This window comes from Mycena indigotica, assembly GCF_014461135.1.
Source record: "Mycena indigotica strain 171206Taipei chromosome Unknown Mind.scaff0004, whole genome shotgun sequence".
Taxonomy (NCBI): domain Eukaryota; kingdom Fungi; phylum Basidiomycota; class Agaricomycetes; order Agaricales; family Mycenaceae; genus Mycena; species Mycena indigotica.
Window position 1 is genome coordinate 3,567,851 of NW_023503003.1, and position 20,950 is coordinate 3,588,800.

Genomic DNA, 20,950 nt, shown 5'->3' on the forward strand with positions numbered 1-20,950 from the left:
CTCTTTGGCCTGCACACCTTTCTTTCTCCCCCTGCCTGCATGTCGCTCCTCGAACGCGTTGCGGAGGTAGAGACCGTCCTGGCAGACGCAGCAACGGCAGGCACAATCGAGAAGTTCCAGCTGCTGCTCGACAAGTGGACCGCGCTCGAGGCTGACATAGACAACTTGGCTGCTCCAGACCCCGCCGTTATAGACGCTGCCCGCGTCGTTGCCTCGGAAATTGCGATATTCACAAAGTCTCTTTTGGCCGCGCGTGAAGAACAAGACGCGCACCTCGCCGCGTTCATGGAGCTTGCCGACCCCGACCGTGACGCGCCTGTTATTCGCAAGGAAGCAAAACCCACCCGTCGCGCGAGCCCTAAACCGTCTCCCATTCCCAGTACCATCAAAACAAAAGACTCTCTGCAGCCCGCCTACATCGAGCCGGCGTACAAGTGGCTGCTCAAGCACCTCTACTCGCCGTACCCCTCCCAATCCGTCAAAGAGTCGCTCGCCTCCGAGTCGTCCTGCGCCGTGTCGCGGATCACCGACTGGTTCTCGTCGATGCGGCGGCGGATCGGGTGGACGGCGCTGCTCCGGTCCGAGTTCGGCCGGCGGCGCGCGGACATGCTCGCCGCCGCCGCGCGCTACTTCCACCCCGCCAGCACACAGCCACTCGCCCCCGGCCTCCAGGGCCGCTTCGCCGAGATCGAGCTGAATGCGCGGGAGGTGTATGGGGAGCGGTTTATTCCGAGTGCGCTGTCGAATAAGATCGCCGCGGCGGTGAAGGATATGACGCCTGATCTGAGGGAGCAGGCGCGTAGTCTGCCCGTGTCGGATGTGGGCGCGTCAACGTCCAGGTAATACCTTCTTCCGCCTGAATATTTTCACTCATAAGTTTTAGTCCATCCCGAAAACGCCGACTCTCAGAATCAGCGCTCTCCCCACCCCTCAAAAAACCACGACAACGACAAGTCTCCGACCCTACACCCACCGCCTCATCTCCCGCAGACATCTTCGCGCTCTCCGGCGACCCGGCCGACCTCGCCGCGTGGTTCGCGGACCCCGGGCCGGCGCTGGACCTGTTCGACCCGAACGTGGTGCTCGACATCCACGCGTTCGACCCCGCCGCGTTCCTCGAGCTCGACACGCCGCCGCCGCTGACGCCGCTCGGCCTCCCGCAGACGACGCTGACGTTATCCGCCGCCGCCGCCGGGCCGGTCCCGCCGCTGGACCTGAGCATGATGGAGGTGCTGGGCATCGACTGTTCGTGTACGTTCCCTTCCTTTCCTTTCCCTGTCCCTTCTGTGCGCTGACACACCCCGCAGTAGACGCCCTCGGCCTGCCCCTCGCGGACCCCCTCGTGTACCAGCCGGACGACTTTGTCGGGCACGGCTTCGGCGACCCGAATTACTTTGACAGCTACATCCCGTTTGCGTTCCCGCTTGACGCTTCTGTGCAGTGTATCACGTAGTGCTTATGGTGTATTGTTATGTTTGCTTCGCTTTGCTTTGCTATGGATATGTAGTATGCTTACTCTAATGGATTTTCTTTGCCACTCATCCGTCTGCATCTCTTTCCCGTGCCGCAACAGCCCAGATTCCAGTTCAAATTCCGCATTGTCTGTGAGCTCTTGATAAGCCGTGTGTTGCCTCAACACCCACTCACGCCTCCTCCTTTATGCAAGCGCCCCCTACTTCCGCTGACAAGGAGCGCATGCATATGGCCTTCAAGTTGCGCTCCATCATCCGCACCGCGCATGCAATCACCGCCATAATCCAGCGGACCGTCCCCACCCACAAGCTCGCCAGTATCCCTCCCCAAGCCCCGCGCATATCGCTGCCGGCACCTGCACCCATCCACGGTGCCCCGCCGCCGGCGCGCGGGCCGACGCAGTCAACGGCTTATATCTGGCAAAGGCACGTGAGCTCCGGGCCGCGGCCGAGGCCGCCTTGGCCGCGGCGAGCACGGCGCTCGTCCGCGAAGACCCAAAGGTGGCACGGCGGGCTGTTGAAGCCTTGAGCGCGCGGTACGATGCGGGGCTGCGCACGCTGGAGGAGCGGACACGGGCCGCGGTGCTGGCTCGGGTTTGACGACACAAAAGCGCTGTGGTTTTGGACAGATTGCGGAGAGATGTACTAGTGGCTTTTTTGTTGTTCTTGGGTATGGGTTATGCCTGATGCATTTACTTACTGTTGCATGTATGGTGGAACATTGACGTGCTCCCGACGCGTTTGCAGTCATCACGAGAAAAAAGATTGGTCTTGTTTCTATTCCACTAATCACTCCCGCTACTGATCGGGGCGCGGAGCAAGGTTTGTGCGGGGTCGAATGTTCAAGGCCAACGCCAGGTGGTCGCGGCTCCAATGTGCAATACCCTCCTCGAGACAAATCTCACTTGCTCCGCGGTGCACCACGAGAGGAGAGTACTCGTCCTCGGTATCCTGGAACGAAGCAGTCAGGCCGGAATAAGGCTGGGTGTAGCCTGGGAACAGGCGCTTGCGCTGGGCGAGACGAACATGATATCCGGAGTAACGGGGGTGCCGCTGGGCGTATTCGTCGTACCAGGCGAGCGCGGAGGCGGCGAAGGCAGCGTCAGGCGGGCTGGACGGCATGGGGTAGTCGCAGAAGAAGTTGCACCAGTGGGCGGAGTTCATGAACCCCAGGAAGACGCTCAGGCTTGTCAGCTCGTCGCACCCGAATTGGTGGCCAAGGAGCGAGGAGCCGAGCGGGAGGAGGGGGAGTTTGCGGTCGCATGAGTGGAGCGCGGCATCGGAAAAGCCAGCAATGTAGCAGCGCAGCCTGCCGGTGAGATGGGCGTCGAGGTTAGGGTCAGAGAGGTCGAGAAGGATGTGGCGAAGCTGGCCGTGGGTGTCCATCCCATTCAGCTCGATGCCCGTGTCGTGAAGCTGCTCCCATGTCCGCGCGATAAGTAGCCTGTTTGCCTCGGTGTTGTACTTGTTCATCATCAGCCGTGTCCAGGGCAGGCCACACCACTGCGTCAGGCTGAACACCACCCGCCCCGCCCAGTCGCCCGTCTCCATCACGAACAAGCCGTAGTGCATCGGCGTAATAAGCCCCATCGTTGACCAGAGGTGCCTCGACGAGAATTGCGCATCCCGGACCAGCCGCATGTAGAGTTCATAGTTCTCCGAGTCCTTCTCCAACGCCTCCTCCGCCCGGAAAATGAACCGCAGACAAAATCGAAAGCCGTCGACAGAGGCGCCCTTGGCGTAAAATATCTGATCCATCTTTCCTATTCCCCAGATTTGCGCATCCGAGAGCGACACAGGCATGCGTGTGCTGTCGCCCGGGTTGGTGGAAAACAAGGACCGCGGCGAGATGGAAATGGTTTGCGTTGTTTCGGGTAAGCTGACAAACGAGCCGCATTTTACGGGGAGACTCCAGCTCTTTGCTGAGAATATGGATTCGTATGGTGGCTCGATACCGGAAAAGCGAATCTGAAGGGTGGCCATAATGGCCCCTGACTGACTGTTGGTGTCACGGTCACCATCACCACCTCTCAACCTCAACACGCAAATTTGACCCCACCGAAGACTGCTACGGAAGATATTGAATGTGGCCAGTGAGCCATTGCGACCGAAATGATGCTTGTAAGCGGTAAACTCACCCCCAAGCTCCCCTCTCCACCACTTATGCATTGCACATTTGTTCAAGTTCAGCCCAGCCCTAAGAAGTTACGAACACAAACAAAAAAGTCCTTGATTGGGCCAGTTATGCTCAACACCTCTGCAAAGAAACAGAGCCCAAATCAGCATGGATACATACGGTGAAATGCATTATACCGTAGTTCAATTCATGTCCTCACTCCAGCTGCCGACCTCCTTGATTGCCTCCACACCACCGCTCTCTAACTCTGGCATTCTCAGCAGCTCACTCAGCATCTTCCACGCATCCTTACTCGCGCCCCAGCTTAGCACCTCCCGCCGCAGCCTTTCGCCTGCCGCTCGGTCCAGCGGGTCCCTCGAAAATATATCGCGCCACACTTTGCCCGTAATGGCCTGGTCGAAGAGGTAGCCGTAGTACGACACGGGGCTGCTGCCGAGGTGTCTGAAGCGCGTCTGGGGCGTGGCGCCGGGGACATGCGGGATCAGACTATACTGATCATAAATGCGCCTCAGTTCCGCAGTCGAGTCGAAGTCGTTTTCCAGAGCCTTTGGAGAGTGGTATGCCTGGTCGAGCATCGCGAGCAGGATCTGCTGGTGGGTGTGGATAGCAGGGAAGGGGTCGGCGAGGTACTTCTCGTCGATGCTTCCACTGTCGAAGAGAGAGAAGACCTGGGTGGAGGTGAGGAAGTGTTCCATCAGCGTGGACGGGAATTCGACAAAGTCGGTGGGACAGGCGGAGACGGATGTACTGTAAAAATCCGGGCGCGAGAGCATGACTGTCTCTTGAGCAACAAGTTCAGTAAGTCATTCACAACTCACAATGCATCGCGTGGCCCATTTCGTGCCACAGCATCTTGACTTCCTGCCAAACCAACTCCGGCGGATCACCCTCAGCCGTGGGCGGCAGAAAGTCCGCGAACAGGGCACCAATGGGCAGCTGGTAAACCCTTTCTCTGCCTGGAAATGCGCGCCGGCCATGTGCATCGAACTCCTGCGAAACTTTGATCTGCTTTTGCAGCTCAGGAGTGACCCCATCTCCCGCCTCATCGTCGTCGTCTGTTCTTCGGGACGGACGGAGGAAATGGGCTGCCGCGCCGCGCACTTTTCCGGGCCGCGCAAAGAGGTCGGCGTATATCCAGCCAATCACGCCTTCCTTCTCGTCTACGACTTCGAGTTTGGTGACATCAGGGTGCCAGAATTCGCTGGAGGGAACATCGGCTACGCGGAGAGAGATGCCGTATATATGGCGGAGGAGTCGTGAAAGGCCCATGAATACTGTGCCCAGCGTGAGGTTTGGGAGGGCGGCAAATGCCTCCGGTTCAGGTTCGGCGTAGAAGTCAATGTCCCAGGCGTTGATTGCGGCAGTAGGATATGCTTGCTTTTGTGTACGTAAAAGGTCCAGCGCCTTTTGCGTCGCAGGACGCGTCTGGTTGAGCAGTGTGTCAAGGAAATACTCCACATGTTCTACCGATGTTAGCTTTACCAAAATGCATATAGACGCACTTACTCGGTGTCTTGAGCATGTTGTTCATTAATGCAAACTCAGCGTAGCTCGATTTTCCAGATACCCGCGCAAGCTGGCCGCGAGCGCGCAGCATAGAGTGGAGGGTTTCAATCTGACCCGGGGGACTTGTATTCGACGCGATATAGAGTTGCCGCCGGGCCTCGGCATCCGGCCCGATGCGCATGATGATCTCGGCTTCTTGCGAGCCGGGGTTGACAATGATGCCGTCTTCCGGAAGGCCATCTGGGAAGCCCAGCCAGTCATCCAGCCCTTCTAGATGGGCAGGCAATATGCGCGGAGGGTCACCATATTCCACAGCGCCATGTAAATATTTCAGACCAAGGCTGGAAATCTTGGTTGAGAGAGCGGAAGATTTGCGAATCCGCCGCGGCGACGTTTCCAGCTCGTCGCGCGCAAAGCGGAGTGCCGTGGCACGTGTCTCAGGCGAAAACGACTTCATGAGGGATGGATTGTCGAGTACTTCAGTCTGGACCTACACAGATTCATGAACTGTGAGTGGCAATGAAGGAATACTTACTGCTAATATGCCTGCATGCCCGTTTAACGTGTTCGTGTAGTCTCTTAGCCTACGATGGACTGCGCCAGCCGCCTCGGCCCATTTCTCGTCTGGATGGGAGTTTTCGATCAGCTCTGCGGCATTTGTAACACCTGCAACAAGACTGTACAGGCGGTCTATGTTTTTTATAACGAGGGAAAGCTCCCTGCGCGACTCTCTAGCACGGAGAATCCGCTTTGTCAAGAGTTGGGCCCGGAGGACGGTCGCGTCAGCAAGTTTAAACAACGCGTCGGGAGAGGTTAGTGTGCGGTGACCGAACAACCCGGTGGGAGGCCCTGAGGAAGACTGAGTGCCGCGCGATTGGTCGAAAACTTCTTTGAGAGCTCTGTCGTCTGCCGTCGCTGGAATGGTGTGGGCATAGCGGTAATAGTGTTCGAGTTTTATAGAAGGGCTTTTAAAGAGCCGTCCAACGACGCGTGTGGCTGGCTGGGAGAGCATGCGAGGTCTATAGTCACCATACGCCAGCCAGAATCATTCGCCGTAAGATGTCGGGCTAAGGAGTTGGCCACCGTTGGTTGGAGTCTTGGAGAGTGGTTGATTTTGAAAACCATGCTTATGTGATGCAGTGATCGCCGTGATCGAAGGCTTTTTGCTTCCTCTCACCATCGATGCAAGAAACTTCGCAGGATTCAACACTTTCAACCCCCTCGGGTTCTTTGTGTGCCACCCACCTCCTCAGCTGCCAATAAGACGCATACATCAAGTCTACATTCCATCCTGCAAACCAACGGCCAGAACAAGCTCTAGACCGTGATGTCACCCGCCCGTTTTCAACCGAGCTCTCGAGTAGCACGGATGCGGCCCAGTCCGCTCGCTCCAGTGGTCTGGACTTGCATCCCTCGCCGTTAAAAAGCAAGTCTCTCCAAGAACGACGGACACCACCACCCTCAGAAACATCATGTTCAATCTTATTGTCGCTCGCCGCAGTGTACGCAACCAAACTACCCCGTGTTGGCCTGTTCCTGACCAAATATATAGACCCTTTCAGTCTGGGTTGCGTTAGAAGTTGCGCTCGGCGCTGCTGCATGGACGGCATACCACAGGCCATCGTATGTCCTTCCCTCTGTGACCGCTATCTTTTCCACTGAATACAATGCAGACCATTAATAGCGGCGGTCAAACCCCGCATGCCGAGTCGGGCATAGTCTTGCATATTCTTTCTCCTACTCTCTCAATGTAAACTGTACGGAATAGAGCGGACCGCAATCCACCACGCGATCACAAACCCACTGCTTCTCGCGGTATCTCCAGCGTCCCGTCTTCCTCTGCTACCCCTTATCTCTGCGCGTGCTATATAAGCAGTCTCCACCTTTTCGTCATCTTGGGTCTTGACATGGACGCTGTTCAAACCCTCCCGAGTGCTGGAACTCCGACTTCGCCGTCTTTTGACGAAAAGGACGAGAAGGGCTCGAAAGAGCTCGACTATGTCGACACAGTACCAGTCGACGATGTCGGAGAAGTGTTTGAGGACATCCGCGCTATCGACATGGATGCTGCTGGGCATGAGAAACCAATCGGTAGCTGCCCTCCCATAAGTTTTGACCAATCTCAATCTCCCAGTCACTGCATCTGACTGGAGCACCCGCCTAATCTCCTTGCATGACGATCCAACCCTCCCTGTGTGGACATTCCGGCTGTGGTTTCTTGCTCTTGGGCTGTCTGCATTCGGCGCTGTTCTGGGTGAAATATTCGTAAGGTCTTGCGTGGCGGCAACTGCGTGTAGGCTCATCTCTCTAGGCATTCCGTCCCCAAGCAGTCTATGTCAGCCAGCTCTTCCTTCAGGTCGCGAGCTTCGCCCTCGGAAAGTATGTTGTTCGTTATGATCATCTTCAGTCGTTCTAACTCCTCCAGAATCCTTGCGGAAATCATTCCTGGCCCGGGCCATAGACGATACAAGATGTCCAATAATGCATTCTGGCGATTCATGAACCCCGGACCGTTCAATATGCAAGTGATTCGTCTATCTGCTTAAGGCATTCAACCCAAAATCCAGCAAGGAGAACGTCGGTATCCTGATTATGGCCGCGGCATCTACCCACGGCGCTCTTGCAAGTGCGTTATCCTTTCGCGTTGATTGCTGCCCCATCTAAAATGACGCTTAGTCAATATCTTCGCCGCTGATGATCTCTTCTACCACTTCAAACCGAATCCCGCGATCGCTATATTTACCCTCCTCAGCAGTCAGCTGGTGGGCTACGGGCTGGCGGGTAAGCCCTCGTGACTACGTCCCGCTTTCGGTGCTAAAATATTATGGTCGTGCCAAGGGATGATGCGGACGTTTTTGGTGTACCCCACATACGTTGTGTTTCCGAACCTCGTCCCCACGATCCAGATGTTTGATGTCCTGTTTAGAGGCCAGGATAGTATCCTCCAGAGGAAGCGCGTCAAATTCTTCTGGGTTCTGTTTATTGGAATGTAAGCGCCTAATAGCTTACTCGTTCATTGTCTCATTCTTCTCTGTCCAGCTGTGAGTTGTGCACCAACTCGGAAAGGTTTAGTCTAACGAATCCAAAGTCGTTTGGGAGTGGTTCCCGGGTAAAAGCTGGACAAATCTTCAAATAATCCGCTAAATGAAGTTTAGAATACATCGCTCCGACCTTGACTGGTATTTCGGTCTTCTGTTTGGCGCGTCAAGACAGTGCATGGGTAACCAGGATATTCGGTGGTGCGGCAGGAAACGAGGGCTTGGGGCTGTTCTCAATCTGTCTCGACTGGAACTACGTTGGTCAGCACCATCTCGTTCTTCCATGTACAACGTATTCATCCGCAGGATGATTTAGGCTCTGGAGGCTCTGCATATGGTGCTCTGTTCCAACCACTTGCTTCACAATTGTCGTTGTTCACTGGCGTCCTCATTTGCATGTGAGCTGCCTTTTCGATTTCCACATGACACAACAATGCTGATGTGTATTGCTAGTGTGTCTTTCATTGGAGCATATGCGACTAACGGTTATCTACTTTCCTTCTTAAATATTTTTCGTCTGATCTCGGGCTACATATCAACAGTGTGGCATGCCCAAAACTTCCCGTTTATCTCCCAGGTTAGTGGTTCACGAAGATTCAGGACGTTCATCATGATCTCAAACCAACAAATAGCTGCTGTTCTTCGAAAATGGGACCATCTACGATCAAGATTTGATCCTCAATGACGACTTCACGCTGAACACACAGAAACTGGAGACAGTGGGACTTCCGTGGTTTAGGTTTGGGCTCATCGGTCGAATAAATTCCTCTCAACTTCTTGTTTAGCGCGAGCTATACTATTGCGAAAATAGGCGCTAGTTTATCGTTCGGGGCAACAATTACGCATATGTTGCTGTTCAACGGAAAACAAGTGTGGAACGCCGTCAAGACGGGCAGGAAGTGTGACGACCCGCACTATCTCAAGATGAAGGTCTACGACGAGGTGCCGCTGTCCTGGTATGCAGGTGTTTTCGTTGCGTCGCTCGCGATGGGGATGGCCACGAACTATACCGGAGTCAATTAATGCCCCATTTTGCACGAGGACCTCATTGATGATGTTATAGCATTCGCAGCTCCCTTGGTGGGGATTCTTTATTGCAGTTGGTTTTGCCGCGTTTTTCCTGCCCATCATTTCGACCCTCTATTCGATTCTGTGGTACGTCTTGTCATCAACTGGGGTTCACGAGTTCAATTTGCTAGTTATGTTCCGGGAACAGAGGACATCGCCCGTGTATGTCAACCTCAACTAACATATTTCGTTCAAGACCACTCATATCTCGTCTCTATAGATGTTGGCTGCAGGCCTGTTCCCCGGGAAACCCATCGCCAACATGTATTTTACGCTGTGGTACGGCCCATTCACTAAGACCTTGACACAAGTGACCTTTATTTCCGTTCCAGGGCTTATAATTCCACCGAGCAAGGGCGATCTATGACGCGCGACCTCAAAATGGGACAATACACGAAGGTACTGCACTGGTTAATGAAGATCTACCTTAACCAGAGTACTGCAGCTTCCGCCACGCGTCACGTTCACAATGCAATGTGTGGGCTCGATCGTCGGCGCTCTCATCAACTACGTTTTAATGCGCATCATTGTGTCCTCCCACCGCACAATCCTGCTCTCGGTTCAGGGAACGAACACATGGTAGCTCATTGATAATCCAATCGACGATACTCATATATTGTACAGGAGCGGGGCTGGTATCCAGTCGTTCAATGTACAATCCTCTAACAAGGTTTGTGAGACTGATCAGATCCTAGAGTGACGCAATTGCGTGGGGCGCGCTTTCGAAACAGCTCTACTCCCCCTCAAGCACATATGGGGTATTCTTTCTCAACTCGGTCATTATTGAGCGCTTATATCAACTAGATGGTCCCTCTCAGCATCATCATCGGGCTTTTTGTCCCCCTACCCTTCTACATCCTCCATCGATACTACCCCAACGCACATTTCGACGGAGTTATCACGCCGATGATCTGCACCCAGATCGGCTACCTTTCAGGTAGGTATGACCAGTTCCAGCGCTATCACTGACAACCTTTCTAGGCGGAATCAATTCCTCCGTGTTCATGACCTTCCTGCTCTGCATCTTTTCCCAGTACTATGTTCGTTACCTTTTGCCAGAGCAACTGGGAAATGCTTGCTGAAACTCCCCCAGTTGCGCAACTACCGACCGGGGTTCTACCGCAAATACAACTTCCTGATTTCCGCAGCGCTAGATGGCGGCACCGAGGTCATGACGTTCGTGTACTCATTTGCAGTCGGCGGGGCAGGCGGAAAGACCACCGTGTTCCCGACGTGGGCGTTAAACCCTGTGGGGAACCCAGACTACTGCAAACGCCTCACTTGAGACGCGTCGCGTCGCGAGCACGTGATCGTTCCCGTCTAAAGACGCCGATAAGTACAAGGATTTTTTTCGCCTAGTTTGGCTGAGCCTCAGTGGCCATTGAATATCTTCTGTCTGTAGCAGCTTTTGCAGCAGTGTTTGCCTGATGATCGTGACCGTGACAGTCAGTTCAGGGGCCCTCATGCGCTCCCTCCAGATTCGCTTCGACTCGGATGGCATCGAACCATTTCCCCAATTCCTCGCAGAGAGTTGGCGTCTCCCCATAAAATGCGGCTCCTTTGTCAGCTTACCCGAAACGACGCACAAAATTATGATCCCACCGCAGTGCTTGTTTGCCACCAATCCCAATGACCACGCACGGATGAGCATGACGCTCTTGAATGCGCAATCTTGGGGGAATGGCGAATTCGAACCGCATCAGATTTACCACGCGAAAGGCGTTTCTTATGACGGTTCGCGGTTTTGTCTGCGCTTCATTTTCCATGCTCGCGAGGCGACACAAGACACAAGTTCTAACCACTACGCCCTTTATCGACGTTTGGCGAAGGACGCGCAATTCTCATCGCGGCACCTCTGGTCGACAATGGGCATCATAACACCGAGGCACTACGGCTTTTTTGTGATGGAGACGGGCGAGTGGGCTGGGCAGGTGCTGTTCAGTCTCACCCAGTGGTGCGGGATTCCGTGGACCAAGTTAAGGTCGACCAAGTACAACACCGAAAAGAACAGGCTATTGATTGCGCGTACTTTCGAGTTTATGCACGACGCGGGGATCGAGCTCAACGGGCTAATGGATCGCAGTCAGCTGCGCCACATTCTTTTGGACGTGATGGACCCCAGCAAACCTCCCGAAGCACATCTCACTGGCGGGTTATGTTGTTACATCGTCGGGTTCTCTGAGTCAGCACTCCACCACTGCCACCGCAAACTCCCGGTGCTCCCCATAGGTTCCCCGTTGCTCGGTCATCAGTTCGGCTGTGAAGAGCTCGCGCATATTACTCTCTTCCTTGGCTTCATGAACTCAGCTGATGCCGACCCCTCTCATTACGGACGCTGGTACTCCTATCCGAGGCCATCTAACCCGCCTCCTCCAGACTTTGCCTCAAACGCCCTCAAGTGGTATGACGCATACCGGCAGCGCCACGAGCACTACCACGAATATTGCGTTCGCCTCGCCCAGCGCAAACACCTATTCCCAGACTACACTCAACTCTATCCCGGCCTGACCGCTTCGTTCCACGATACCGAGGACGTACACTCTTCTCTCGTGGTTTACCGCGGAAAGGGCGACATCAGTCTTGAGCAGGGTATAGAACAGTGGAGTCGCGACCACCTGGCGCTGGCCTTCTGGGGCAGCTTGGCGAACATTCGTCCTCTCACAACTTGAAACCTTGTTCCCCAGCAAGGGGGAGTGATTAGTTGAATAGAAACACGACCAATCTTTTTCTCGTGCATTTGTAGACAAGAGCATGCGAGTGAGCTTCGTCGAAAGTATAGTCTCGGCTTTAGTCATTCGCTCTGTATATTCTCCTATTTTTTGCAGCACTGAACAGAGGCACAGAAGTCATGACGTTCGCCCGTGGCGGGCAGGAAGACCACTGTGGGCTCTGAATAGGACCTCCGGATTGCTGCAGACAGTTCACTCAAGCGCGTCGCGTCGCGAGCACGTGATCGTGTCCACGCAAAGATGTGATTTTTTTCTCGTACTCAGTCTTCCTCGCCCGTACTCTGCCTAAACAACGCATACATCTTCCGCCGACTCGAGTCCCGCGTCTCTGGCTCGCTAGCCACATCGAATATCCTCCGCAACAGCTTTTGCCGCAGCGTGGTCGGGTCGAGTTTCCCTGTTGACGGCTGGTCGAAACACGCATTGGCAAGCAGCGCCGCGTAGTCTGGATCTAAACGCCGTTTTTTCGCGGGTGGGGCGTCGTCCGCTGCTAATGCCTCCAGCAAAGGCGAGAAGACCTCGGATTGTATCCGTTTGTAGGTGATGCTGGTGGGCGTTTGTGCCGCCAGAGAGATGAACGGCGAGAGCAGGGTGGACAGCGGGGCGGGAAGTGGGGGTGGCTCTGTCGCTGCGACGGCTTTGTCCAGCTCTTCTAAGTAGATGTCGGCCAGATGATATGCGAGGCCAGAGGGAACTCGCTGGTCATTAGGGCTAGAGCAGCGTTATTACTTGTGTGTGAATAAAGAAAGAAAGCGTTACCATAGCGGACCACCCTCGCGAGTGAGCATTTTGTTATATGTGTTGCACACGTCCTCAGCCCAGTCGGCGCCAGCCAGCAGTCGGAATGTGGCGTTTATAAACCTCCGCACAAGCATGTAGTATTTGTCGAGCCTAACATGGTTGAAAAGAATGTCTTGCAGAAGCGCTGAGAACGCACCGGAGTCGATCTATTCCATTCCACTCGCGCACTATAGCTTCCCAGAATCCAGACAAGAAAGAGAGCGCGGAGGTCGTGGAGCTTGTTGTGAGCAGCAGCTCGGCCAGATCGGCGGCGAGGGCCTGTTGGACGAGCGGTTTATCGGACATCCAGAAACCTGGCTCTTCCAAGTCAGAAACGGAACTGATATGAGGTTGAGGGGAGTACAGTAGAAGATTCCCTTCCATAGTTTGTCCATGTCGGGCTTCGAGATCGGGTCCCGCTCGTCCATGGCGAGAAAGGTGGCGAGCGATTTCACCGCCTTGTCGCGCGTTTTCTTGTCTTCCTGGGGTCAGATACAGCCCAAAGCGGGGAAAGGTCAGCACCATTGGACGCCAAATGCTTTGCGAAGGGCGGGGCCGAAGTCATCCTGACCGTCCTTGACAAAATTTTATCCGATTCCGATCACATCAGCTTTCGGATTAGACGTCCATGTCTAAGTCGCCAGTTACTTGCCATGGTCGGTGCTCGTAGCCCAAACTTCGTTGCGATATTCAAGCAGGGCAGTCCTCGACTCCTCTATCGGAAAACCCGCCCAGGGCGTCAGTGTCCATCTCCAAAGCTTGAACGAAGACAATAGCAGTTTCACATCCCTTGCAACCGGGTAGATACTCTCGACTTTACGCCAAGAACCCCTCCTCACAAGGCAGAGAAACAAATGCGGATGGTCGATGCTCTGATCTCCTCCCCCCACAACCCCTTCCCGCAGGCACATATAAAATTATATTCAAACCAAAAGTACGCCCTTGTCCCTGACTTTTCCAACGGAGGCTTACCGCTTTCAAGGAGTACTTTGAACGTTCTGGTCGCAAGTGTTTCTACCCTTGGGTGGAGATTGCTTTTGACCTGGAGAACCCTGCCGAACATCATCACATTCCGCTCTTGATAAGCCCTTACTCGTTCACCACTTATCGAGGTAGCTGAAAATGAGAGATTATATAGCATGAAGTATGTAGGAAGGCATTTCCACAATCCACAATCTATTACTGCGAGGTGTCTATGCCGATGAATGCAGATGTAGTACAAACAAGGGAAGGAGGTCGAAAGACTCTCATCGTACAAGGACATTAGCGTATTGAACGCCTTTGAGATGTTGGCCCCTCATCGACGCTTTGACGTTGGAGATAAATTGGTCGCGGTTTCTGCTCATTTCCGCCGCGGCCTCTGTAATGAAAGACGATCCGTCAGCATCGGCCCAAGCATGATAACACGACGACAACGGACCTTTGTTGAGAGGGTCGTCTGGATTCGGCTCGAGGAAGAGATATTGCAGCCCCACCATGACCGAGTTAAGGTTGAGTACCGGTTTCCAGTCTTCTCGCAGGATGTTCAAGCACACGTTGCCCTCCAAATCGACATTAGGGTGATAAATCTAGAAATGTGGTAAGCACGAGGCAGCAACAGAACTGTGGAGACCACGCACTGTTTGGGTGCACTTGACTTTTGGGGGGTCGTGTGGGTAGTTGGTGTTTATCGCGAAGGAGAAGACAAACGCGCCACCCTTGTACATACCTGGTTATTGCTGTCAGTCGATGCGGCAGAACGAAATAGGGACTCGCGCACCCTCGTCCGGTGTAATGGTCAGCGTGAAGTTGAGGAGATCGGCAGGATCGGCGAAGTGGGTTTTCATCGTCGACGGCAGGTCCAGTTCGGTCAAATCTTCATGAGTAGTCAGCGAATGGAAGTAAAACGAAGGGAGTGGCCTGCACACCCTTTTGCACTCGAATCTGAGCTGCACTCGTCTTGGGCTTCTTCTTCGCAGCCGCGTCCTCATTCTTTTTCATGCTCCAAATCTGTTATGCGAGCTTAGTGGCTATCTAGGCACTGAATGGCGCGCGTACCTTGATCATGGTTTCTCAAACGTGGGGTTGTGTGCGGGGTAGGTGGTGGTTAGGGAACAAGGATGTGACTCTAGCGTGGTCAGGCTTAGCTTATGTATATTCCCTTTTGGGGCAGTGTTTGATGGCTTGCGACAGCCTCCAACAAAAAGGCTGCGTTGTGGCTAATCGTATTCTTACATTGTCTTTTCAAGACCGCACTTCATCAAAGTTTATAACCAACCAGTACCCTCATCGCACGACATGGGACACTGTCTTCCTCCAAATCTGCATAAAGGCGTGCTTCCAGCATTGCTGCCCGAATCCGCTCCTCTTCAATCAGCTCCGCTTTAGATAGCGGTTCCCGTGGCGGAAACGGCCATCCAATTCCCGTCAATGAACACCACACAGAAGTTCGGCTCTGCATGTCGCTTGAGACAACATGAGTCAGTAACAACAACATGGGAGTTAGATTTGACTGACGTCCGGTACCGGTCGACAAGCAGCTCAAACTTCTTGCGGCTCTGTAACTCCTCCAACTCCTCGTCATCGTCCCAGCCAAATGGTTTAAGCTCATTTCTACGGTTTCGTAACCGATCTTTCAGCTCTTCCCACATTTCCTCTTGACATGCGAGGACGAACTGGTAGGATCGATATAAATGCATGGCAAGCGATCGCTCATTGAGAGCACCAAGTTGCTTTCGTAAGAGTTTTCGTGATGCAGTCGGAGATGCAGGCTCTTCGTCAACAGCCATATCCAATGTGTATGTTTTTGGCGGGACTGCTGGTGGGTCAGGAACCCCATTAGTCTCCTTGGGAGCTGTTTCCGAGCTCTCGTAAGTCGAAACAGAAGACGACTTTCGCCGAGTGCTCATGAATATTGAGGAATCGGTTGTGGTCGTGGAAGAAGATGAGAAAGACAGTGATGCCCCTCTGACTTCACTGGGAGACGCAAACACGGTAGATGTGCGAGAATCTAACGTGTCTGAGTTTGGGTCGATCACATAGGATGTGATGATTTGAGGAGGAAGAGGTTGTAATGGCGGAACGGGGGGCATGAAGAAAGATATCACAGGACCGAGAGTAACATGCCTGAAGTATGTCGTGAAATAACTGGGGAGAATGGCTGTTCAGAGTTGGTTGGTTAAGATGAGTGTACAAATAATTATTTAACGCACCTGTGGGGTTAAGGTTTATGAAGCGACTTTCAAATACAGACTTGTACAGCGACTCTAAGAGCGCGTGATCGTGTTGTGTGTCATCGGACTGGGTATCTGCGAACGGGTATAGGCCACGATGTGTGCCGTTGGGAAAATGAACGGAGGTTGTCCTCCGTGGACGTGCTCGGAGAGGGGCAGTAAACCATTTCGGCAGAAGTGGGAAGATGATGTCTTGGTAAAGTTAGTCGCTTAGTGTCAGTATCAGATGCGACTGTAGCGCACCATCCTCTACAATCTCCACGACACCACCCGGCCTTAGCACTCTATTGATTTCCTGCATTCGCTTTGAGTTGAGTGTTTTAATCAGCGTCGAACAAACCTCAAACAACGGTCCCCACTGAGGATTGTCAATAAGGTGCTGCAAGGAGAAAAAAAAGGTATTGACCTTGTTTTCTGGGACGCCTTGTGCGATCCCCTACGTGGCTGAAGTGAGTGCCCACGCGCTAGTCTATATAGGCTAGCGTACCGCAATGTGAACGTGATCAAAATCGTCGTCGTCAAAAGGGAGTTTGTTGGTTAGACTGCTAGTGGTTAATCGGGACTAAGCTGACGAGGACTGACCCACAAGTTGCCATGTACCCAAGATACGCGTTCTGAAATAGAAGCATAGTCGGATGGAAGACTGGTAAGCGGTATTTGGATGTCCATGAGGTCGAAGCCGACCTTTCGAATTGTCAGTGACGCGTATGGAGCAAGATAGACCACGCACGAATTCACAGTCAGGCCATTCCTTGGCTGCATCGATGACCCACGCCCCAGTCTATCCACGCGTCAGTTAGAGCGCTGCTAGCTTTTCCCATGCCAACATACACCACAACCTAGATCGAGCGACCTTTGGGGAGTGGAAGAAGACCCCTCCGCGGTCCAATTCTCGTCGGTGAAGTCGACGAAGGAGACAGAGCCATCATTCATATGATGGACTAGGCGCATATCGATAGACTCCCTGTGTAACCGTCATGAATAAAAGATGGACTGCCGGCGTCCTTATTTGCGCACAGTTCAAAGACACTCTTGGTATAGGCGAGAGGGTATGGTGCTTTCTTGTGTTCAAAGGTATGATATCGTTGGCCATGTTTGTTATCGAAGAGTGATTTCCTCGGAGTACGGGTCGGAGGCTGCATCGACCGCGCCAAACAAATAGTGGTGGTGGTAAGAACACTCCCCGGTGTTATGTTGAGCATGATTTAGAAGCAATTGTTGTGATGGCTGGTCACTTTCCATACTATTCTCGCTCCGGCTTTCCTAACAAGTTTGCATTGCCAGTAACCTGGAGAAGATTACATCTAGGACTCAAAGATTGGGGGAAAAAACATGACGCGCGATGATCACTTGTGACGCCCTTCACCTTCTTTCACCTAAACGGTCATCTTACACTGAATCGATTTGTGCTTACGCGAAGCTAGAGATGCCCCCACGCAAGAAACCCACATCCACAACCAAGAAAAAGGCCGCCACAAAACTGAAACGCGCGATCAAGAGAGGCGATATTGAGGCTCCTCCACCCAAACCAACCAAAACTCGTCGTCGCGGTGGTCCACCCGTCTCGCAGGCGATACAATCTTCCCGCAAACTTCAGTCCACCTTTATCTCCCTACCATCCGATTTTCTCGAATCTACAAAAGTCTTAGCATCGGAACTGCCCTTGTTGCGACCGATCCCTCGTCACTCGAGATTACTTGCCACCTATGATTCTAATTTGACGTGTCCCCGTCGTCCCAAGTGGAGATTTGATATGAGTAAACTTGAGGTGGAAAAGAACGAGGAGGGTCTTTTCCGCAAGGTTCGTTGGAAGTCCATGACTCCATTCAGACAGTTTCAATTCTTCAGTGGCTGGCGGAGACGGATCAAGTTGTTGAACAGTGGCAAGCCCAACCTCAGAGGTATTGAGTATGCCACCTTGCATTTAGATTTGACTAGCAACCAGCGACAAGTCCGCGATGCCTCGATCTACCACAGTCTTTGAGCGTAATCTGGAAGTGTGGCGCCAACTGTACGACATAAACACATTTTATGTCTTCAGCTTTCTAAGTCGAGGAACAGGTGGCGCGTCACAGAAATATCCCAAATTCTTTTGGTTTTAATGGACTCTAGAGCACCTTTGCTTCATTTTCCTCCGTCCCTACAGAATTATCTCAAGGACCGTCATGTCATTCTGGTACTCACCAAGGTCGACATATCTGGACCAGAGAGAGCAGAAGCTTGGACGCAATATCTTAGATCGCGACACCCTAATTTCAGTGTCGTACAAGTTGAATCATATGTCGAGAAGGAGTCCACATATGTTTCACAGGTATTGTTGACTTGAATGCGACCATGGAGCTTATGCTGTTCAGGGCCGTCGACAACATCGACCGCATTTACCAGAAACCTTCCGCTCCCGACTTATTCAAGCTATCCAAGAAAAACATACCGCGATGCTTGAACCTCCTGAAGCAGTTAAAGCCAATCCAGCTCGCCTCGAGAAATGGAAACCCAAAGTCAAACGGGACATTGACTGGGATCGTCTTCTGAAGGCGGAAGGAGACAAGGTTGGGAGTGTTGTAGGCGGTCCCGCAGCCCCTCGCGAGGACGACTCTTCAGAAGAAGAACCTCAGTTTTTGACCATTGGTTTGATCGGTCAGTGTTTTGGTATGCTATAGTGAGGCGTTCACTATGCGACAGGGCAACCAAATGTTGGAAAATCATCCTTGCTCAATGCACTTTTCGGCACAAGCAAAGTGAGAGCATCGAAAACACCAGGAAAGGTATGGGTGTCTTTCTTCTTCAGGGCCAGTCTAATAAAATCAGACAAAACACTTCCAAACGTTGTTTTTTACTCCTGATGTTCGCCTGGTGGACTGTCCTGGCCTTGTCATGCCAAATCTTGTACCTCTGGAAATCCAAGTTCTCTCGGGGATTTTACCTATCTCACGTCGTAAGCTCTAATTGGCACCTTTTTATCCACATCTAACTCTTGTCTTCAGTCGCTGCCGTTCCTTTTTGCACACATTATGCCGCCCAGCTCCTTCCTCTCGAAAAGATTCTTCGCATTTCCAAGCCTCAACCAGCTGAGATTGTCGACAAGCGAACTTGGCGGGAAGGCGAACGACCAGCGGCCAATGATCCTTCCAATCGACCATTGACTGCGATGGACATTCTCATCGGGTATGCTGAGGCCAAGGGTTGGCTTACTGCTAAAAGTGGTCGTCCTGATATCCACCGCGCCGGCAACGCTATCCTGCGCGCAATTGCTGAAGGTAGAATTTCCTGGGCATTTTTGCCACCAGAGCATGTCGATGGAGAATTCGACGATGAAGGGACAGGGATTTGGCTGCATCCTGACGAAACAATCTCAAGCGAGGACGAAAGTGAGGAGGAAGCGGTCGAGGTTGTAGAGAGCGAGGAAGAGCCTCCATTTAGTGAGGATGAGCAGACAGATTCCGAGGGTTCAGAGGTCGATCAAGTGCAGCCTAGTACTGGGAGGTTCGGCGCTTTGCAGGAAGTTGAAGACGAAGTGTCTGATTCCGAGTAAAGAGTGATTAAGTTAGCAACAAAATGGGACAACCGTACGCTAGCTGGTGAATGCATGCATCTACAGAGAAGCTCTTAGACTACCGACTTTCTGATCTTGCGGACTCTCCGACATCGACTTCTCCAACACTTTTAGTTCGTTCAGTTGAGCGTGGGGCAGGTGGTGCCGATGGCATTGCTGGATCATCTGAGCGCGGGGCAGCGGCTGGAGGTGGGGCACGTGGCGCTTGAGGGGGTGAAGAGCTGCTGGCCGTAGAGGGTGCAGAAGTATTGGCGATTCGTTGGTCAAGCGCTTTCAGAGCCATTGCTCTAAGATCAATGTCAGTGTTGGCAACAAAATACGAAAAAAATGCTTGTTGACGCACCGTCTTCGCTCAGCCTCTGCACGAGCACTTGCAGGAGACTGGTTATATAGTCCAGTCTCGATGTCATTGCCAGCGGATGGAATGAGGTGGAAGCGCGTGGCAAGTGAATGCGTTGTATTCCCAAGGACACCCAGCGGATAGCTAATCAAGCAAATGAGAGAAATCCAGGAAATCTGGAAATAAATGCATACTGCAATGGGGGAGGGAACCAGGAGATCAAACTGAACGTCTCACTTCGGTCACCGTAAGTTTCGACGCCACCGACAGTATCTGCCGTATTTTTCTTGTAGAAGCGAAGGTATATCCAGCCGACAAACCACCCAAATTGAATGATAATCCACGGGCACTGGAAGCCGAATATGCACAGGACAGTGGACAGAGTCAAATATGCCATCGGTAAACTCTGGAAAGCAATCAGCAAACAAAAAGTTGAGTGGTTAGAGCCCAACTTTGACTCGCGCTTTCAAAACACCAAGAACTTGAACTTGGTGCTCAGGAATAAGCTGAGTGAATGCGACGAGGACGGCAATCTGAAGAGACATTTGGCCGTGATATCTCATTCCATAGCTGCGATGGTTTCAGTGCTGAATCCGGTTGGGAAAAGAAAGCACGCACAGGAAAAGCTCTGCATCCCTGAGGACCACGAATTCTATCCAGTTGAAACCGAATGCGATGATATTCGAGAACCCCACTGAGACGACAATGAATTTTAGAATTTCCACTGATCCCCACAGTCGTTCGAGGTATCTGAGCGATAGAGGCATTGTGGCTAATGACAACACTAGCTGAGAAGGGAATAAATAGTGTTTTTGGTGCAAATGAAGGCAGACAGACCTCAAATATGCTTGTCTCCACTAACGCAGACGTCACGAATGTCCATGGATAAAAGAGACTGGATCCCGGAACAAGAACCAAATATGGTGCGTATAGAGACCCCGTCCAGCTCAAGTATGCATACAAGAGAGAGAAGAAGACAGTCCCCGCCGTAAAAGCACGCGTCACTGGTGGTATTTGAGCAATGAAGTGGAGAGGGCTGCTCAACACGGCCATGATAAGTCCACACGCGAGGACTCTATGAGGCTAGCGACCGAGAAAGGATGAGAGAGCAACCC

The 20,950-nt window shown here is 52.7% G+C and overlaps 9 protein-coding genes across 9 annotated transcripts; 4 read left to right on the forward strand and 5 right to left on the reverse strand.

Annotated features, from left to right (window-relative positions):
- Window positions 1–39: 39 nt before the first annotated feature.
- Window positions 40–1,453, forward strand: MIND_00501600 (Homeodomain 1; the record flags this gene model as incomplete). Its single annotated transcript, XM_037361810.1, has 3 exons — window positions 40–839; window positions 884–1,251; window positions 1,308–1,453. The coding sequence occupies 3 exons, from the start codon at window positions 40–42 to the stop codon at window positions 1,451–1,453; spliced, it is 1,314 nt and encodes a 437-aa protein (XP_037222102.1).
- Window positions 1,454–3,791: 2,338 nt separating this feature from the next.
- On the reverse strand, window positions 3,792–6,127 carry MIND_00501700 (Mitochondrial intermediate peptidase; the record flags this gene model as incomplete). The annotated part of the gene is made up of 4 exons (XM_037361811.1): window positions 3,792–4,384; window positions 4,428–5,072; window positions 5,116–5,605; window positions 5,651–6,127. The coding sequence occupies 4 exons, from the start codon at window positions 6,125–6,127 to the stop codon at window positions 3,792–3,794; spliced, it is 2,205 nt and encodes a 734-aa protein (XP_037222103.1).
- Window positions 6,128–7,022: 895 nt separating this feature from the next.
- On the forward strand, window positions 7,023–10,506 carry MIND_00501800 (OPT oligopeptide transporter; the record flags this gene model as incomplete). The annotated part of the gene is made up of 23 exons (XM_037361812.1): window positions 7,023–7,206; window positions 7,250–7,380; window positions 7,427–7,494; window positions 7,541–7,640; window positions 7,687–7,741; window positions 7,792–7,896; window positions 7,954–8,104; window positions 8,155–8,213; window positions 8,271–8,410; window positions 8,460–8,551; window positions 8,607–8,730; window positions 8,786–8,892; window positions 8,939–9,167; window positions 9,217–9,308; window positions 9,353–9,383; window positions 9,442–9,500; window positions 9,554–9,620; window positions 9,667–9,800; window positions 9,846–9,873; window positions 9,917–9,979; window positions 10,026–10,158; window positions 10,203–10,261; window positions 10,315–10,506. 23 exons carry the CDS (start codon window positions 7,023–7,025, stop codon window positions 10,504–10,506), a joined length of 2,403 nt encoding a protein of 800 aa, XP_037222104.1.
- Window positions 10,507–12,210: 1,704 nt separating this feature from the next.
- On the reverse strand, window positions 12,211–13,385 carry MIND_00501900 (rRNA processing protein; the record flags this gene model as incomplete). The annotated part of the gene is made up of 6 exons (XM_037361813.1): window positions 12,211–12,661; window positions 12,710–12,841; window positions 12,888–13,044; window positions 13,095–13,208; window positions 13,253–13,296; window positions 13,336–13,385. 6 exons carry the CDS (start codon window positions 13,383–13,385, stop codon window positions 12,211–12,213), a joined length of 948 nt encoding a protein of 315 aa, XP_037222105.1.
- Window positions 13,359–13,850, forward strand: MIND_00502000 (5-hydroxyisourate hydrolase; the record flags this gene model as incomplete). The annotated part of the gene is made up of 4 exons (XM_037361814.1): window positions 13,359–13,386; window positions 13,434–13,530; window positions 13,577–13,664; window positions 13,713–13,850. The coding sequence occupies 4 exons, from the start codon at window positions 13,359–13,361 to the stop codon at window positions 13,848–13,850; spliced, it is 351 nt and encodes a 116-aa protein (XP_037222106.1).
- Window positions 13,851–13,977: 127 nt separating this feature from the next.
- MIND_00502100 (E2 ubiquitin-conjugating enzyme) lies at window positions 13,978–14,776 on the reverse strand (the record flags this gene model as incomplete). Its single annotated transcript, XM_037361815.1, has 6 exons — window positions 13,978–14,090; window positions 14,151–14,298; window positions 14,350–14,438; window positions 14,490–14,585; window positions 14,638–14,719; window positions 14,768–14,776. The coding sequence occupies 6 exons, from the start codon at window positions 14,774–14,776 to the stop codon at window positions 13,978–13,980; spliced, it is 537 nt and encodes a 178-aa protein (XP_037222107.1).
- Window positions 14,777–14,969: 193 nt separating this feature from the next.
- MIND_00502200 (UBIQUITIN-CONJUGAT-2 domain-containing protein) lies at window positions 14,970–17,144 on the reverse strand (the record flags this gene model as incomplete). Its single annotated transcript, XM_037361816.1, has 11 exons — window positions 14,970–15,174; window positions 15,227–15,869; window positions 15,922–16,134; window positions 16,186–16,237; window positions 16,283–16,300; window positions 16,349–16,378; window positions 16,430–16,484; window positions 16,529–16,626; window positions 16,673–16,723; window positions 16,774–16,906; window positions 16,960–17,144. The coding sequence occupies 11 exons, from the start codon at window positions 17,142–17,144 to the stop codon at window positions 14,970–14,972; spliced, it is 1,683 nt and encodes a 560-aa protein (XP_037222108.1).
- A 140-nt stretch (window positions 17,145–17,284) lies between these two features.
- On the forward strand, window positions 17,285–19,474 carry MIND_00502300 (G domain-containing protein; the record flags this gene model as incomplete). Its single annotated transcript, XM_037361817.1, has 8 exons — window positions 17,285–17,743; window positions 17,791–17,843; window positions 17,888–17,953; window positions 18,004–18,253; window positions 18,297–18,579; window positions 18,625–18,707; window positions 18,751–18,877; window positions 18,927–19,474. 8 exons carry the CDS (start codon window positions 17,285–17,287, stop codon window positions 19,472–19,474), a joined length of 1,869 nt encoding a protein of 622 aa, XP_037222109.1.
- Window positions 19,475–19,553: 79 nt separating this feature from the next.
- MIND_00502400 (Eukaryotic integral membrane protein) lies at window positions 19,554–20,888 on the reverse strand (the record flags this gene model as incomplete). The annotated part of the gene is made up of 6 exons (XM_037361818.1): window positions 19,554–19,782; window positions 19,839–19,979; window positions 20,030–20,241; window positions 20,288–20,405; window positions 20,454–20,623; window positions 20,673–20,888. 6 exons carry the CDS (start codon window positions 20,886–20,888, stop codon window positions 19,554–19,556), a joined length of 1,086 nt encoding a protein of 361 aa, XP_037222110.1.
- Window positions 20,889–20,950: the final 62 nt, after the last annotated feature.